The sequence below is a fragment of the Lithobates pipiens genome, unplaced genomic scaffold (genome assembly GCF_037356315.1).
Source record: "Lithobates pipiens isolate NorthernLeopardFrog02 unplaced genomic scaffold, aLitPip1_a1.2 Scaffold_23, whole genome shotgun sequence".
Lineage (NCBI taxonomy): Eukaryota > Metazoa > Chordata > Amphibia > Anura > Ranidae > Lithobates > Lithobates pipiens.
Window position 1 is genome coordinate 152,820,267 of NW_027507785.1, and position 20,088 is coordinate 152,840,354.

At 44.3% G+C, this 20,088-nt stretch overlaps 1 protein-coding gene across 5 annotated transcripts in view; it reads right to left on the reverse strand.

Moving 5' to 3' along the window:
• UBN2 (ubinuclein 2) overlaps positions 1-20,088 on the reverse strand; it is an 855,287-nt gene that overhangs the window by 560,021 nt on the left and 275,178 nt on the right. For all 5 annotated transcript variants that reach the window (XR_013262361.1, XM_077452498.1, XM_077452497.1 and 2 more), the window contains 2 exons: positions 7,467-7,956; positions 7,318-7,388 (listed from right to left, as the gene is read on the reverse strand). Coding sequence is in view for 4 of the 5 variants with exons in the window: in XM_077452498.1 (XP_077308624.1) it covers positions 7,318-7,388; positions 7,467-7,956 (561 nt within the window). In the remaining variant the exon portion in view is untranslated. The remainder of the gene's footprint in view (positions 1-7,317; positions 7,389-7,466; positions 7,957-20,088) is intronic.

Here is a 20,088-nt window from a genome sequence, read left to right on the forward strand (position 1 = left end):
ATCAAAAAGTAATGTCCCCTTAAGGTTAAAAAATCCCATGCAGATCCCCATGGTAGATACCTAGTCTTGGAGTGTCAATACTTTAACACCTCTCTGACCCTCGTCAACCTGTATGCTCCTAATGTTGGTCAGATTGACTTCCTTAGTGGCTTGTTTGATTCCCCCCCACTGCCCATCACAGCCTTTTATGATAGTCGGCGGGGACTTTAACTTGGTCATGTCTCCCTCTAGAGATAGACAAACTCTGTTCTCATCCACACCCTCCAGGAGGATTGCTTCCCAAGCTACCTCATTCCGTCAGCTTATTAGATCTCAGCGGCTTTTCGACTCATGGAGGATTAAACACCCCACAGCTCAGCAATTTACCTTTTATTCTCCAGTTCATAAAATGTATTCACGGCTCGATCACTTTCTTATATCCGCCCTTCTCATCCCACACATGGTTGATTCTGAGGTGATGCCGATTACCTGGTCTGATCATGCCCCTATTACCCTAGACCTCTTGCTCACCGAGGTCTACCCCAGATCTTGCCACTGGCGGCTTAACAATCCCCTCTTACATTCTGAAAGCTCCCGCTCTGTTCCTGCGAAGAGCCTTACAGAATTTTTCCAACTGAACAAAGGGTCGGTCCCTGATTGTTCCACCCTGTGGGAAGCCCACAAGGCCGTTTTTAGAGGCGCTTGCATTGCAGAGAGCTCTAGACTGAAGAGAGACAGGACCGAATTTATTCGATCGTTAACTTCTGCTCTTCTCTCGGCTGAGCGGAGGCTTCTGGGCACCCCCACGGTGGAGAGGCTGCGGAGAGTCACTCTACTTAGGGAACAGATTAAAAACAGCACAACTCGACCTGGCAGCCAAGTCGCTGCTCTGGATGAGGCAGAAATTCTACGAATTTTCGAATAAACCCCATAAAATGTTATTTAATAAACCCACGTCCGCGCGCATTCAACTCCTTTCCTGAGTTTCTCTCCCGGCCTGACGGATCTAGGACCTATTGCCCTCGTGAAATTTCAAAATTTTTGGCAATTTTTACCACAAACTCTTTAATTGTCTATCCCCAGAAAACCATTTTCACTTTACACAAGAGAAATTTAAGGCCTTTTTCTCCAATCTGAAACTTTCCAAGCTCGCGTTGAGTGATTTAGAGGCCCTAAACAAAACCGTAACGGCAGAGGAGCTATCTGATGTAATATGGGAGCTCCCATCGCATAAGTCACCTGGCCCTGATGGTCTCCCCTATTTCTACTATAAAACCTACCTAGACATTCTGGGACCACACATGCTCACTTTATTTGATTCTCTACTAAAGGGCACCCCTCCCCACCCCCACGTTTCACACTCTTTCATCTCAGTGATTCCCAAGCCGGGTAAGGATTCCTCCATCCCAGACAATTATAGGCCTATAGCCCTTCTGAATTCGGACTACAAGATATTTACGAAAATCCTTGCCTCTAGACTATCAGTTCTTGCCCCCAAACTTATTCAGAGATCAGTTGGGGTTTGTCCCTGGCTGACACGCTGGAGACAACACCCGCCGCACAATCAACCTGGTCGACCTTCTGGATAGGACCAACAAATCAGCACTTTTACTTAGTTTAGACGCACAAAAGGCCTTTGATAGGCTTAGCTGGCCTTATATGTTCGCCACGCTCAAAGTCTATGGGTTTAAGGGCCCCTTTTTAAACGCACTTGAAGCTTTGTACTCAACGGTTACTGCCCGGGTACAGATGTTGTCCTTCTGGTCGCCTCGCTTCCCCCTGATAAACGGTACTCGGCAGGGGTGTCCTCTATCACCGTTGTTATTCATCTTATGTCTAGAACCCCTAGCCGAGGCCACACGTTCTCATCCAGATATCCGTGGGGTGGTGATGCGACAGGGAGAGTATAAATTATGGCTTTTTGCAGACGACATCTTGCTAACCATTACCAATCCACAGGTCTCCCTCCCCTCATTGCATAAGTTACTAACATCCTTTGGGGGTATTTCTGGGTACAAGGTTAACACCTCCAAGACTTCCCATACACATTCCCGCTACACAACTCTCTAGGCTGAAAGAAACTTATCCCTATAGATGGTGCAATGACTCACTCAAATACCTGGGTTTTTTTTTTTTTTTTGGACTCCTTATTCCCACCTGTTCCGTGCAAACTTTCCTGCCCTGTTTCAGGATATAAATAATTCACTACTGACCTGGTCTAAATACCCTTTGTCCCTACTGGGCAGGATCCATGTCCTTAAAATGTCAGTCTTGCCCAGATTGCTCTACCACTTTGAGACACTGTCAGTTGCCATCCCAACCCCACAGCTTAAACTTCTCCGAAGACGTTTTCTAAAATTTATATGGGCTGACAGGTCTCATTGCTTTGCCAGCTCAGTGGTGTTTGCGCCTAGGGATCGGGGGGGATTGGGGGCTCCGGATATTGTGAAATATTATCATGCTACCCATTTACGAATTATTACTACCTGGTCCTCTCTTAATGCCACGAGTCGGTGGGCTGCTATTGAGAAGGGGGTCCTGTATCCGGTTCCCCCATGCTCCCTGATCTAGGGCGCTCCATCCCCACTACATCCTAACCTTAGACGTCAATGTACGACCCCAATGTCCTTTACCTTGGATTTGTGGCACAAGTGCAACAAAAAGTACTCCCTTTCCTCGGCCTGCCCTCCCCTCACGAATGTCTTGTTTAACCCTACTATCCCTGATGGACTGTCTATGGGTAGGATTTCCCCGTGGCTAGATCCCCCTCTTTTCCAACTCAGAAACCTGGTGCACCCTGTTTCACGTAGACTTCGACATCCCCAAACACTCGTTTTACTTTTACCTACAGGTCGGACACTTCTTTAGCGCCAAATCTCTGACTTTAATCCTTGACAGTCCCACGGCCTTTGAGCACCTTTGCTCTCAGGGTCCCCATCAACTACATTTAATTTCCTCTATTTACCAAATCCTCCATGAGTCGAATATTTTAAATGAACTTACACATCTGTATATGGGTAAATGGTCTCAGTTGTTGGACAAACCTATCCCCCTACAGACATGGGATAGGATTTGGTCCTCTACCTTTAAATCCTCTAAGTGTGTCACACAAAGGGAAATGGCAATAAAAATCCTCATGTCTTGGTATAGGACCCCCAATGTCATCCACAAATATGACCCCTCAGTCTCGCCACGTTGTTGGCAATGTGGACTTGACATTGGGTCACTGTTCCATATTTTTTGGAAATGCCCCCTGATACGGCCTTTCTGGATAGCGGGGGGGGGGGGGGGTCGGTGGTGGTGGAGGTGACGGGGGTGTCCCTCCCGATCGATCCCTTATATTGTTTGTTGGGTCTCCCTGTCCCAGGCCTACCTAAAAATACCAACCGGCTGGTCTCATATTTTACTAGCTGCTAAGAGGCTTGTCCCGTTGTGTTGGCTGTCTGGAGCAACTCCCCCCTGGCCTAGATTTCTCCAATTGGTGTCCAAAATTCGGAGAATGGAGTATCTGACGGCCTCAGTGCACGATTTGGTTCCCCAGTTTGATAAAGTGTGGGAACCCTGGGATCGGTCGGAATACGGGGCCCCCCTACCTGTACATCCTTCTGATTGCAGCTGCCGGTCGTAGAACCTCATTGCTGGCTACTACTCCCATCTTTCCCTACATAATCCTCCAGGTAACTCATCCCCTCCGGGGATTCACTACGATGACCATGTGAATGTTTGGTTGTTTTGTCTTTCTCTGGCCACCGGCCTTTTGTTGAACGGAACTTTTTGTTTTGGTTTACATAAACTGTTTGTTATTCATTGTACAAGATATGGTTATGCAGTTCACCCTTGTGCCTGCATATGTGGACATTATTCTCTGTCTTCTGTAACTAATGTTTCTGCTATAATCTATACTCATTTCTGCTTATTGAATTTTCCAATGCTCAATTATATTGTATTTGCTTTGAAAATTAATAAAAATTACAATTATAAAAAAAAAAGAAAAAACTGAAGCCTTATGGAGTGGGATAGGGTTAGAGGGCTACGTCCAAGGGAGCATGTTAAAAAGCTTTGCCAGTGTCCGATAACCTTAAGGTAACAATCTAACTCTAGGTCTATGAATATCCAGCCTGTGTCCTGTACTGTACAAATAAAATAGCATTGGTAAAATGTTTCCTTAGCTGTGTCTCTAATCTCCTAGAAACAAAAAATGGAAGCATGATGATTGAAGCTGGGTATATACCAGGGAGCTGGCTTAATGCTTTTTTGTTTACCATTGTCCAAACCCCCTTAAGGCAGAATAACCACTGGTCTAAGCTGGTGTCCCTCAATGACTATAAAAGAAAGGGTCTAATATTGAAACTAATATTGGAACTGCAGAAAAGGCATCCAACCTTCTAGGAGAGTAGTTAAAAAAAAATTGAGGCATGATGGTTGAAGGCGTTATAAAAGGAGCTGTTTTTTTTTTCCTTTTGCCAGCGCCCCAACCTCCTGGGCAATCCAAATGTCTAACAGTGCCTATGCTCCCATACACGTCAAAAGTATAGTAAAAAAAAAAAAAAAAGTAATTTAATTTTTTGGTTGATAATGGCACACACACACTAATATTTTTTTATCATATATATATATATATATATATATAAAACCAAACCAAGTTTGCCTTAGACCCCCTCTCACACGGAGGCATTTTATAGGTGTTCTTGCACTAAAAATGCCTGTAACCTGCCTCTTCTGCAGCCCCAGTGAGAAAGCCAGAGTGCTTTCACACTGGGGCGATGTGCTTGCAGGGCAGGAAAAAAGGTCTGCAAGTAGCATTTTTGGGGTGGTGTGGGAGCTCCTCCACTGCCCCTGCCCACTGAAATGAATGAGCACTGCTATCAAGGCGTCTGCAAAGTGCTTAGGTAGTGGCTTTTTGCAGGCACTATTAATCCTTTCCTTAGCCGTTAGCAGGGGTTAAAAGCGCCATGCTAGAGGCCGAATAGCGCCAATATAACAGCGGTAAAGCGCCGCTAAACCTAGTGCCACTTTATCACTACCGCCCCACCCCAGTGTAAAAGGGGTCTTAACCACTTAAGGACCGCCTCACGCCGATGTAAGTCGGCAGAATGGCACGGCTGGGCACAAGTACGTACCTGTACGTTGCTTTTTAAGTGCGCAGTCGTGGGACCAGTGGACCCGATCACTGCTGGTGTCCTACAATCGGGTCACAGAGCTGAAGAACGAGGAGAGGTCTATGTAAACAAACCTCTCCCCGTGCTTCCCTGTGTGGCTGTCACGAATCGTCTGTTCCCTTTTATAGGGAAGGACGATCAGTGACGTTACATGCCAGGCCACGCCCCCTACAATAAAAAAAAACACAACGTCATACCTAACACCTACACTGCCCCCCTAGTGGTTAACTCCTTCACTGCCAGTGTCATTTACACAGGAATCAGTGCATTTAAATAGCACTGATTGCTGTATAAATGACAATGGTTCCAAAAATGTGTCAAAAATGTCTGATGTGACTGCCATAATGTCGCAGTCACAATAAAAAAAAAAATCGCTGATCGACCACCATTACTAGTAAAAAAAATGCTATAAAACTGTTCCCTTATTTTGTAAACGCTATAACTTCTGCGCAAACCAATAATTACTAACTGCGATTTTTTTTTTACCAAAAATATGTAGAAGACTATGTATCGGCCTAAACTGAGGAAAATTATATATATTTTTGGGGGATATTTATTATAGCAAAAAGTAAAAAATATTGCATTTTTTTCAAAATTTAGGTTATTTTTGTTTATAGCGCAAAAAATAAAAACTGCAGAGGTGATCAAATACCACCAAAAGAAAGCTCTATTTGTGGGAAAAAAATAACGCCAATTTTGTTTGGGAGCCACGTCGCATGACAGCGCAATTGTCAGTTAAAGCGACGCAGTGCCAAATCGCAAAAAGGGGCTTGGTCCTTTAGCTGCAAATTGGTCCGGGGCTTAAGAGGTTAATGTGCAAGAGTTAGTTGGTATACAGTATTGCTATGTTTTATCCAGTGTGCTATGGTATAAAAAATATGCCGTTTTAGTTTGACAACCCAACATACTGTTCTGTGGTGTTGATCAGTAATAAACAAAAAAATACTGTCAAGCGAGGTATGCAGATGAGGAAGTTGAAAAAAGTCAGTAATCCTTTTATGCATATTTGTCCTAGCAGCTTTGCGTAGCATAGAAATCTAAGCAACTACAAAGGAGGGAACAGCCTATTTAGTTGAACTGGTTACTTTGCCCCTAAATGGCCAAAATTACAGGTTTAGGGTGTAGCGCTTAACAGATGGTGGTAATAAACAGAAAGCTCATGAATAAATATAACAGTTTTATATAAGCGAAATGAAGTCCATCAAAAATGTTCAATATGTTGAAGAAAGAGCCATCAACACCCAAATAAACTGACTCTTACCGCCAGTGCATGGAATATGCACATTAAACAGAGGTAAAGTTGATCAAGTCCATGTTTACTCCTAGATTCCAAACGATCCATGGCCACGTCATGACCACGCTCCTGAAGATGCACGTTTGATGAAACGTCAGGTTGAGTAAGAGACGAGTGACATAGTGGAGTGGACAGAGGAGTTGCCAACTTTTGTTGGTAGGAAGCGGGGGACGCTTTCCCTAGGCTTGCATTTAATTTACTACATGTGAGTTTTAGACACAGCTCTTTTAGAATAAAAATTACATTTTTTGGATGTCCATTTTTTAAATGTGGCCGATGTGCTATACCATTGGAGTACACTGTATAGCTAAAGGTCTTGCCAAGATTTTGTTGATTGCACCTGGTGGGTCAGTAGAAGGGCCTTTTGCACACACTTAGTGGATCGTTTGGAATCTAGTAGTAAACATGGACTTGATCAACTTTACCGATATTTAAGGTGCATATTCCATGAACTGGCGTTTAGAGTCAGTTTATTCGAGTGTTGGTGACGGCTCTTTCTTCAACATATTGGACATTTTTGATGGACTTCATTTCGCTTATATCAAAATGTTATATTTATTGATGAACTTTCTGTTCATTACCACCATCTGTTAAGCACTACACCCTATACCCCAATTTTTTTTCTATTGTGCCCAGCAATATTGTGTTAGCAGCCATTTCCTATTTTCTCTTATTTTCTTTATATTTTCTTTTTTTTTTAAATGACAGGTTTACTTTGCCATTAATAAGTATATTGCAAAGTAGAATGCTATACGTGCTGCTTTCAAACAGGACAGGTGAGACAAAGAGCATTTTTAGAGACAATTATGCATAAATCCTAAATTTGAAAGGGTTTAGAAACATCTCTTGCAATTTTTTGTACCAAAAACAATATAGTATACATACTCTAATAATATGGTGTTCATTTCTTGAGTAAAAAACTTTTTTCTACCTTCTTCATCAAACATTTTTGCTGCCTGTGTGGAAAACAAATAAATTACCAAATTAATTTAGTCAAACAAAGACAAGGCAGCTTGAATTATTGATTTACATACCACTCGCAGATCGTCAATACGTTTTTCCAGCTGTGTTGGTAACCCTTCAGGAAATGATGGTATTTGCTTGGGTATTTGCGCATGTGATTGATTTGCGGATTGCCCAATATTACCATTCTCTCCTAGATCAGAAGCTGTAGGACTGTCATTGGATGCAGAGTCTAACAGTTTATCAAAATCAATGTCACCAAGCATTTCAAGTGCACTTTCTGCTTCTTGTAAAAGTTCCCTCTCACTGCCACCACCAAAGATGGCAAGAACAGGGTCACTGCCGAGTGTAATGTCGGATAAATCATTGGCAATAGGAGCATGGTTGGACTTGGGAGGAGGATTGGCTATAGATTGGGACATTTGGTTTTGCTTGGGTTCAATTTTCCGCATTGCATCTTTTTCCCTCTGAAATTTCCGTATCATAGCAGCAAGGGATAATGAATCTTTGTAAAGCTTTTTCTTCTTTTTGTCAGGCTTGTAAGCATTAAAAGCCACCACCCTATAAATAAGGAAAATATAAAATTACATTTTTTTAAAAAATCCAAATTTTTACCTTAAAAATCCTGTGAAAACAATGAGTGTTTGCATGAAATACAGTGAGAATGTCAGAATATTCAAAGAAACCCTATCATGTTAAAAGCCTAGTAAGATTCTATTACTGCAGGTATTTACAATATGTCTAGAAGTGCCTATATTTGGGTAGCTCAGGCCCTAAACCGTTACATACTTCCTGTAAACCCTCAACTTTCGCCTGGATTTGGAACTTTAGAGCAGTGTTTCTCAACTCGCCTTCAAGGAGTCCCAACAGGTCATGTTTTCAGGATTTCCCTCAGATGAAACAGCTGTGGTAATTACTAAGGCAGTGAAACTGATCAAATCACCTGTGCAAAATAAAAACATGACCTGTTGGGGCACCTTGAGGACTGGAGTTGAGAAAACACTGCTCTAGAGAGCCTCCGCCATCAAACAAACTTTCTACTAGTCATGTTGCGATACCTGAATTGGCCCAGGGTTATACTTTGTTCAGAAAAGCAGCATTTTGGACAAAGGAAAATGTATTTCCAAGTAAAAATTCTTTCAAGAGTCTTATGCTATCCACACACTATTTACTTTTTCTTCTAAAGCACAGTATTAAATAGTGAAAAAGTCACTTCAACCAAAATAGTCTGTTTTTGAATATGCTGCTTAATTAAACCATTAACAGTTTCTCTAGTAAAGAGATCCGGTGGTTAAGGTATTAGGCAGTTTTTTTGTTTAAAATAACAAACATGTTATACTTAGTGGCTCTGTGCAATGATTTAGCACACAGCAGCCCCAATCTTCCTCCTCTCCGGTCCCCTTTTGGCTCCACCCACCAGCTGACTGCCCCCATAGCAAGCCACTTGCTATGGGGGCACTCCTGCATGCTTATTCCCAAACCCTGTTCTGAGTGTCCATAAGACACAGGGTGGGAATTGGCTCTGCCCCACTGGTTCTGATTGACAGCAGTGTTAAAATTGTTCTAAAAAAATGTAGGTATGGCATGCCACCATCCCTAATATATCAGTATTGAGTTTCTACATAACTCTTGGGATTATGCCAGCCACCATGCATATAGAAATAAACACTTCCATCAAAAGTACAAAAATAGTTTTCTTTTAGTGTTGCATCATAAAATATCATTTGAATCTGTGGCATATTAAAAACAGTATTTATTTACAAACCATGACAGAGGATCGATATTACAAAAAGGTATACTTGACAGACAGTGGTACAACCAGTTGCCCGCTAACTGGTATGTCACCTTTACAGTGCACTTCAACTGGAAATATTAAAACTTATTTCAAACACAAATTAAAGTGTTTGTATACCCAAATTTGACATGCTTACTTACAGGTAAGCCTATAATATGGCTTACCTGTAAGTAAAATTAATATCTCGTAAACCTGTACGGTTTAGGAGATATTCCCTTTGCATGCAGCCGCTAATGTCAGCGGCGCATGCGCGCTGAATGCCCGGCTGAAGGTCAGGCAGACGCTGCCGGGAGGAAAACTCCGGCCATTCACAGCACCAGAGCCGCGAACTCAGAAGACACGCCGAGGGCAAGATGTCAGCTCCCTCAGTGTGGACCGAGCTCCAATACAGTGGCTACGTATTGAGGTAAGCATTTCATAATGAGCGCTGCATACTAGCTCATTATGCCTTTGCCTTGCAGGGTTTTTTTTCTTTTTTTTAAATGTGCGTGTATACAACCGCTTCTCCATTAGGGAGATAACACACTACAAAGGAATATTATAATTAATAATCTGATATATAATGGTGATCAAGATTAATACATGTACTTACTAGCTTACATCATATCTGACTCTAAAGCCACTTACAATCTTTAGAGGCATTCAGCAGACAAACCCATTATGTGATGGGGAGGAAAAGAGACAAGCCCACATGTAGTGAAGCCTAGTAGAGACACACAGGTGCCATCAAATCTAAAAGGAGCACATAACTGTCATATTGCCTTATTCTAAGCCAAGAAAGGTCTATCATGGTAAATGTATAGTAAATTAGTGGTTTTAACTTGCTTAGCTCCTAGGGCAGATTGCCCATGGATGCCTATCCTTCCTGTCCTAATCACCATTTTAACTCACACGCAACCCATGAACATTTGTCTCCTTGCTCTTCCCATTCCTACACAACTGTTAGAGGAGATATTTATACCTTCAGTTAGCCCTCTCTCAGGACATGACTGGCTCAACTTTGTACATTACATAGTAATGTAGATCCTGTCATTGTACCTCATAGATGGTAAGCTCTAACAAGCAGGGCCCTCTGATTCCTCCTTATAACTGTACTGTCTGCCTCCATGTTGTAAAGTGCTGTGCAAACTGTTGGCACTATATACAGTGAGGGAAAAAGGTATTTGATCCCCTGCAGATTTTGTACATTTGCCCACAGACCAAGAAATTATCAATCTATAAAATTAATGGTAGGTTTATTTTAACACTTATAGACAGAAACTACAAATATCCAGAAAAACTCATTTCAAAAAGTTATACATCGATTTGCATTTTAATGAGTGAAATAAGTATTTGATCCCCCATCAATGAGCAAGACTTCTGGCTCCCAGGTGTCTTCTGAACAGGTAATGAGCTGAGATTAGGAGCACTCTTAAAAGGTAGTGCTCCCAATCTCAGCCTTTCACCTGTATAAAAGACACTTGTCCACAGAAACAAGCTCTCCACCATGGCCAAGACCTAAGAGCTGTCCAAGAATATCAGGGACAAGACTGTAGACCTACACAGGGGTGGAAAGGGCTACAAGACCATCTCCAAGCAGCTAGGTGAGAGAATGAGAACAGTTGTTGTGATTATTCGCAAATGGAAGAAACACAAAATAATTGTCAATTTCCCTCGGTCTTGGACTCCATGCAAGATCTCACCTCGTGGAGTTTCAATGACCCTGAGAACAATGAGGAATCAGCCCAGAACTACATGGTAGAATCTTGTCAATGACCTCAACGCAGCTGGGACCATAGTCACCAAGAAAACAATTGGTAAAACTACGCCGTGAAGGACTGAAGGATGTGTATCCCAGCATGACAATTACCCAAAACACACGGCCAAGCCAACAAATGAGTTGCTCAAGAAGCAGCACATTAAGGTCCTGGAGTGGCCTAACCAGTCTACAGACCTTAATCCCATAGAAAATATGTGAAGGGAGCTGAAGGTTCTAGTTACCAAACGTCAGCCTCCAAGCCTTAATGACTTGGAGAGGATCTGCAAAGAGGAGTGGGACAAAACCCCTCCTGAAATGTGTGCAAACCTGGTGGCAAACTACAAGAAATATCTGACCTCTGATTGCCAACACAGGTTTTGCCAACAGTACTAAGTCATGTTTTTCGAAGGAGTAAAATACTTATTTCACTCATTAACTGCTTACCGCCTACCGGCCATCATATGACGTCCTTGATCGGTGATATCTGAATGATTCCTGCAGTTACAGACATAATTCAGATATCTTCTTTTAGCGCCGGCAATTCCCTACACCATAAGAATGATCATAGCGGCTGTTCCACCGCTTGATCGTTCTTACGGGCGTTGAGATGGGAGGTCCCCTCCCGCCGGCCCTGGATGCTGACCATAGAGATTTCCAGCAGACCAGATGTTCCCTGGGGTCTCCTTGATCGTTCAGAAGCTGGGCGTGAGGCTTTGACGTCATGCTCAGCCTCTGCAATAAATGGCACCGCCTCGGCTGGGAGATCAATTTTTTGAGGGGAAATTTTAGGTGAGATGTGGGGACTTATTGACCCCATATCTCACTGTAAAGAGAACCTGTCATGCTTATTCCTATTACAAGGAATGTTTACATTCCTTGTAATAGGAATAAAAGTGTAAAAAATAAAGTGTCAAACTAGAAAAATGAAAGAGCATAAATATATTTAAAGTGCCCCTGTCCCCGTGTACTCGGACGCAGAAGCAAACACTACGCAATACGCAAGTCGTGCCCACATATGTAAACCGTGTTCAAATCACACTTGTGGTATCGCCGCTAACAGAGCGAGAGCAATAACTCTAGCCCTAGACCTCCTCTAACTCAAAACATGTAACAAGTAAAAAATGTTAAAGCATTGCCTATGGGGATTATTAAATACCGATGTTTGGCGCCATTCCACGAGCGTGTGCAATTTTGAAGCGTGACATGTTCGGTATCTATTTACTCAGCATAACATCTTTCACATTATGCAAAAAAATTGGGCTAACAACCTTTTTTTTAAAAAAAAGCATGAAACTGTTTTTTCCCCAAAAAAGCGTTTGAAAAATTTCTTCACAAATACCGTGTGAGGGGGGAAAAAAAAAAACACTACCATTTTATTCTCTATGGTCTCTGCTTAAAAAAAAACAAAAAAAAAACATATGTAATGCTTGGGGGTTCTATGTAATTTTCTAGCAAACAAAATATTGATTTTTACATGTAGGAGAGAAATGTCAGAATTGGCCTGGCATGCAAGTGGTTAAAATGCAAATCACTTTAACTTTTTAGACATGCGTTTTTCTGGATATTTTTGTTATTCTGTCTCTTACCGTTAAAATTATCCACTTCGCGCCCGCGCTATAGCCAAAAGACGGCTACAGCGCAGATGCCATCTGCCAGGAGGGCGTCCCTGGACGTCCTCCCTTTAACTTCCCCTCTGCGCGCCGCTGCGGGCACCCATCGGGGAAGTTCTGTGCTGGCCGTGTCCCCCGGACACAGCCAGTCACAGATCGCTGTAAATGGCCAATCACAGCGGCCGTTTACAGCGTGATCGGCGTGCCCAATGAGAGATGATCTCATATGTAAACATATGAGATCATCTCTCTTTGCCGGCTTTCCCTCCTCACACAGACAGCGTATGAGGAGGGAGAGATGAACCGCTGCAGAGATGCAGTGGTTAGTGTAAAAAAATAATAATAAAAACGAAAATAAAGTGTCCATCTGTCCCCACTGCCCCCTGCCCCCACTGTCACCTGCCAGTGCCATCTGCCCCTGCTGCCACCTGTCCCCAGTGCCACATCAGTGCCACATCAGTGCCACATCAGTGTCACATTTCATCAGTGCCACATCAGTGCCATCTGTCATCAGTGCCACATCAGTGCCATCTGTCATCAGTGCCACGTATTAGTGCCATCTGTCATCAGTGCCACGTATTAGTGCCATCTGTCATCAGTGCCACGTATTAGTGCCATCTGTCATCAGTGCCACGTATTAGTGCCATCTGTCAGTGTCACGTGTCATTGTCCTGGTGCTCCAGGGCCTTCAAAAGTGTAATAGGTAGTCAACAAGTTAGACGTGTAATTTATGCTCCTAGAACATGTGACGGTGTTCCCTGCATGTTGGGCCTCTCTATGTGGCCAGGCTGTGGAAAAGTCCCACACATGTGGTATCGTAATACACGGGAGTAGCAGAATGTATTTTGGGACATTATTTGTGGTATACACATGCCAGGTGAGAGAAAACCTATTACAATGACAATTTTGTGGAAAAAATTAAAATAAAAAATCTTCATATTGCAAAGAATTGTGGGGAAAAAATGACATCAAAAAGCTCACCATTCCTCTTACTAAATACCTTGGAATGTCTACTTTAAAAAAAAAAGGGGGGTCATTTGGGGGGTATTTGTACTTTCCTGGCTTGTTCAGGTCACAAGAAATGAGATCGGCCACCAGTACATCAGATGTGATCAATTTTGTGTGATTCGCACCACAGCTTGTAGACTCTCTAACTTTCACAAAGACCAAATAATATCCACTAATTTGGGTTATTTTTACCAAAGATATGTAGCAGTATAAATTGTGGCCAAAATTTATGAAGAAAAATTTATAATTTGCAAAATGTTATCACAGAAACAAAGAAAAATGTATTTTTTCTAAATTTTCGTTATTTTTTCATTTATAGCGCAAAAAATAAAAAACACACATCAAATACCACCAAAAGAAAGCTCTATTTGTGGGAAAAAAATGACAAAAAAATTCATTTGGGTACAGTGTTGCATGACTGAGTAATTGTCATTCAAAGTGTGAGAGCACCGAAAGCTGAAAATTGGTCTGGGCAGGAGGGGTGTTTAAGTGCCCAGTAGGCAAGTGGTTATAGACTGATCATTTCTTTTGTCATTGGGCAAATGTACAAAATCAGCAGGGGATCAAATACTTTTTCCCTCACTGTAAATCCTGTATAATAAAATTTTGTAAAAATAAAATAAATAAAAAATACTGTTTTTAATATGCCACAGATTCAAGTGGTGAATATTTTAAGATGTAACACTAATAAAGAAAACAATTTTTGTACTTTTTAAAAGGAAGTGTTTATATTACTATATGTATGGTTGCCGGCAAAATCCGGAGAGGTGTAAAAAATTTAAAAATGATTTTGTATTATGTAAATTCTGCAAACTACTTTAGTAGTGAGAAATGAACATCCTGCACTCTCACGCCTCAGATCAGCCCCAATTCCTGCAACCCCATACCTCAGATTGCTGTCCCCCCTGCTAATCTGTTTCACAACTGTAACCCCCCCCCTGCTCATCTGCCCCACCACTGTACTACCCTGCACATGTGCCCCACCCCTGTACTACCCTGCACATGTGCCCGACCCCTGTACTACCCTGCACAGCTGCCCCACCCCTGTACTACCCTGCACATGTGCCCCACCCCTGTACTACCCTGCACAGCTGCCCCACCCGTTTCCCCCTGCTTATCTGTACCACCACTGTAATCCCCTTTCTCATCTGCCCCACCAATGTACCTCCTTGCACATCTGTCCCACCTCCGTTCCCCCTGATCATGTGTTCCACCGATGTGCAGAGGAGAAAGGAGGTACATCGGTGAAACACATGAGCAGGGGGTTACAGTGGTTGGGCAGAAAAGCAGGGGTGGGACAGATGTGCAAAAGGTACAGTGGTGGGACAGAAGAGCAGGGTGGTACAGTGGTGGGAAAAATTAGCAGGGGGGTTTCAGTGTTGGGGCAGAGGAGAAAGGAGGTACACATTGGTGGGACAGACGAGCAGGGGGTACAGAGATGGAGCAGACGTGCCATAGGAGAAAGGAGAAACCTCTGCCCCACCTCTGTACCCCTTGCTCCTCTCTGCACCACCGCTGTAACCTCCTGCTCCTCTGCCCCAACACTGCACCCTCCCTGCTCATCTTTCCCACCACAGTAACCCCCTTCTCATCTTGCCCAACACTGAAGCCCCCCTGCTCATTTGCCCCATCCCTATAGCTCCGTGCTTTTCTGTCCCACCGCTGAACCCCTTTCTCACCACTCCTACCACTGTACCTCCTGTACATCTGAACCAACAATGTAAACCCCCCTGCACATCTGCTCCACCACCGTATCCCTATGCTATTCTGTCTCGTTAATGAATCACCTTCTCATCTGTCCTAACACTGAACTCATCTGACGCACCACTGTAACCCACTTTCTCATCTGCCCCACCAATGTACTTCCTGCACATTTGTCCCGCCTCTCTAACCCCCCTGCTCTCCTGCCCCACACCACTGCTGACCCTGCTCTCCTGCCCCGCACCACTGCTGACCCTGCTCTCCTGCCCCGCACCACTGCTGACCCTGCTCTCCTGCCCCGCACCACTGCTGACCCTGCTCTCCTGCCCCGCACCACTGCTGACCCTGCTCTCCTGCCCCGCACCACTGCTGACCCTGTTCTCCTGCCCCGCACCACTGCTGACCCTGCTCCCCTGCCCCACACCACTGCTGACCCTGCTCCCCTGCCCCACACCACTGTACCCCCTGCTCCCCTGCCCCACACCACTGTTCCCCCCCTGCCCCACACCACTGTTCCCCCCTGCCCCACACCACTGTTCCCCCCCTGCCCCACACCACTGTTCCCCCCTGCCCCACACCACTGTTCCCCCCCTGCCCCACACCACTGTTCCCCCCCTGCTCCACCACTGCCCCACCACTGTTGACATAGCCCACAAATGCTCCCCCTGCCCCACTGCTCTGCCCCCCTGCTTTTCTGCCCCAACTCTGAACACCCCCTGCTCATCTGGCCCAATACTGAACCGCCCCTGCTCATCTGGCCCAACACTGAACCGCCCCTGCTCATCTGGCCCAACACTGAACCGCCCCTGCTCATCTGGCCCAACACTGAACCGCCCCTGCTCATCTGGCCCAACACTGAACCGCCCCTGCTCATCTGGCCCAACACTGACCCCCCCCCCCCCCCGCTCATCTGGCCTACTGCTGAACCCCCCTCATCTCTTACACCACCCTGCTCATCTTCTTCACCGATGTACCCTTTTCTCATACATGATATGCAAAGTGGTAAAAGGAAGCAGAGATAAGACATGTCTACCTGTCCTGGCACACTCATCCTGCTAATCCACCTCTCGTATCCAGCCCACATGCTTGTATGTAATGTCACATACAAGCATATGGAATGGATGAGCAATGAGGATCTCAAGTCAGGGGGATTTTCTGAAAGCAGTGGGCCTGTGTGACAGACCTAGCCAGGTCAGAGGCTGTTGGAGGGGACAGAATGCGAGCCACTTGCCTTGCGATTATGGGCCCTGGCATTTAGGGGGAACGGTGCTCTTTGTGAGCTGTATGATTAGGGACCCCTGAGTTGGTGTTACTTGGATTCAGATCCATGTCCCCTCAAGACACACAGACTCTGGATATGTATTTGCCATATTAGCAATAGACTGAATCACACTGTTGGGACACAAACTGTTAGATGCTAATGTCATCAACTCCTGCCACCTGTCTGTTGTGTAAATGAGTCTAGTCTGGCTTGTAAGGATATTCCACACTTTGTGCTAATTAACCCTGTATTTATGTTTATGGTAATGTGCATTAAATAGTCAATCAGTGAGCTAGGAGACAAAGTCTTACCCTGAAAAGTCCCCTCTCTCTCAGACAACTAGTCTGGGTCAATGATTAGATAATTAGCTCATGCTAATTAGGTTAGGTTTTAGTCTACTACTGTATTATAAATACTTGACATTTTTGTTCTAATAAATAAGTCCATGTTGAGCAGCTAAGCAAGTGTCTTGTTTTGGGCTTGTGAGTGGAATATCTGATATCTATATTCAGATTTAGGAAGCGGTATACTGATGGAAGCACTCAATCGGAGTGTGGGATCGGTTCCGTCTCAGCCTGTATGCAGGATCATAAGTTGGGCCTCCACAGTTGAGAAAAAGTGGTTAGGTGTGATTTTCATTGCGCTGAATACTGGCTGTGGCTTAAAGAGACACAGAGTGCAGGGGTCCAGTAGTAAGTGACACAAAGGTTCAGGAATAAGTTCAACAATGTTCCAGAAGCTCAGCAACAATTACACAAACTGTCACCTAATTATGGTTCTCTCAATCACAGCGAAACCCTTTGAGATTGTTAGTGGCAACCAAGTGAGTCATCTTCCGCCAGATGGTGGGCCAGGCTATCAGGACTGTGATTGGCTTTAGCAGTGGCCAATGACAGTCCTCCTCCTGGAAGCAGTGGAACTGCATCCAATCTCTTCTCCATCACAAAAACCGACGATCGCAGCTACAGCAAAGTTAGAGAAACAAGGTTTCCCATCTTTTACAATGTGTGGGGCGGAAGTGCCACCCCCTCAGTGCAGGTGCGGCGTGGGTAATTCTGAAATTAGGATGCATTAGTCTCTCGCTGACATGTCCCTGCCTTGCTCTGCTTATAGGAAGGGAGTTGAGTGCTGGCAAAAGAGGCTTCATTGTACCACTTACACTTTGTGTGCTGAGGGTTGCCTACCCCCTGTTTTAGAGCAATAGCAGTTGTATGGATCATCTTTATGGACTATTATGCTCAAAAGGGGTGACTGTGGATAAGGCACCTGTGAGCTCTGCTGATAGTGGACCATATGGGTAAGTAGCACCGAAATCTCTGTTTGTATACAAGTATACAGTTATTAGAAAGGTTGCTAGCTGGTTCGCCATAATTTTGGTGAATTTCAGGTCAGTGCTAATTAAGGCTATGAGATGATAGTTAGCTATGTCACTGTGGTCTTTGTGGGGTTTACAAATGAGGGGAATAAATGCTCTATTAACCACTTCAGCCTCAGAGGATTTTACCCCCTTCCTGACCAGAGCACTTTGAGATTCAGCACTGCGTCGCTTTAACAGACAAGTGCACGGTCATGCGACGTTGTACCCAAACACAAAAATTTTATTTCCCCCCCCCCAAAAATAGATATTTCTTTTGGTGGTATTTCATCACCTCTGCGGTTATTTTTTGCGCTATAAAGAAAAAAAAAAGCGCAACAATTCTGAAAAAAAAAAATAAAACAAAAAAAAAACCCAATATTTTTTACTTTTTGCTATAATAAAGATCCCCCAAAAATATATAAAAAAAAATGTTTCCTCAGTTTAGGACTTTGTGTATTCTACATATTTTTGGGGGAAAAAAACGAAAAAAAAAAAAAAAAAAACTGCAATAAGCTATTTTTATTGGTTTGTGCAGAATTTATAGCTTCTAAAAAAATAAGGGATAGTTTTATGCCATTTTTATTTTTTTTTTAATTATTATTAGTAATGGCAACGAGCTGCAATTTTGTTTGGGACTGCGACATTATGGCGGACGAATCGGACATTTTTGACACTATTTTGGGACCATTGTCATTTATACAGTGATCAATGCTATAAAAATGCATTGATTATTGTGTAAAGGATACTGGCAGTGAATGGGGTTAACCACAAGGGCAGTAAAAGTGGTTAACCACTTCCCGACCGCCGCACGACGATGTACGTCGACAGAATGGCACGGGCAGGCATAAGGGCTTACATGTACGTCCTTGCCTGCCCGCGGGTCGGGGGCCCGATCGGGCCCCCGCCCGGTGCCTGCGGCGGTCGGTATTCGTTCGGGAGCGATCCCGGACGAGGGGACGGCCATTCATTCATGGCCACCCCCTCACGATCGCTCCCGACGAATAGAAATGCTCGGTGACATCACTTCCTCTCCTGTAATGTAAACACAGGCAGAGGAAGTGAAGTAATCTCTCCTCGTGTCGGTCTTTTTCATTCCGGCACCGAGGAGAGAGGATTGTGAGTTGCACCCAACACTACACTTACAGTAGAACATGCCAGGCACACTTTTCACCCCCCTGATCACCCCCCAATCACCCCTGCCCCCCCCAGTCACAGTGACACCAATTGCATTTTTTTTTTTTTTTGCATTGGTGTCATTTGTGACTGTAATAACTGTTAGGGCAGTTAGGGCTAGCCCCCTTTAGCTCTAGGGTGCCCCCCTAACCCCAATAAAGGTTTAACCCCGTGATCACCCCCCGTCGCCAGTGTCACTAATAAGCGATCGTTTTTCTGATCGCTGTATTAGTATCACAGGTGACGCTAGTTAGGCAGGTAAGTATTTAGGTTCGCCAAGCTTTTTATAGCGTCAGGGACCCCCATATACTACCGCATAGCCCCCTGATTGCCCCCCAGTTAACCCTTTCACCAGTGATCACCATATAACTGTTACAGGTGACGCTGGTTGGTTATTTATTTTTTGTTTCAGGGCACCCGCCATTTATTACCTAATAAAGGTTTAACCCCCTGATCACCCGGCGGGTGATATAAGTTTGAGGGTCAGATAAGGTCTGCGTCACCCCAGCGTCAGGTTAGTGCCAGTACCGCTAACACCCACGCGCAAAGCATACACCTCCCTTAGTAATATAGTATCTGATCAGATCTATATTAGCGTTGCCAGCATTTTAGGTTTCCCAAAACGCATTGTTAGCGGGATCAGCTCAGATACCTGCTAGCACCTGCATTTAGCCCCTCCGCCAAGCCCAGCCCAGCCCACCCAAGTGCAGTATCGATCACTGTCACTTACAAAACACAACACACATAACTGCAGCGTTCGCAGAGTCAGGCTTGATCCCTGCGATCGCTAACAGTTTTTTTTGTAGCGTTTTGAAACAGTCGCTGACAGGCTAGGTGCTTTTTTACCTGTGAGTCTCATTAGTGTACCCCTAAATTTAGAGCCCAAAATGGCAAAGCGAAGGTACACTAGTGAAGAGGCCTACACGTTTCTGAGCATGACAGATAGTGAAGAGGACGTCACTCATCTGTCAGATTCAGGCTCAGAATACGATCCTGTAGATGACAGTGGCTCCATGACAGATAGCTCTGACGACGGAGATGAGGCCGCTG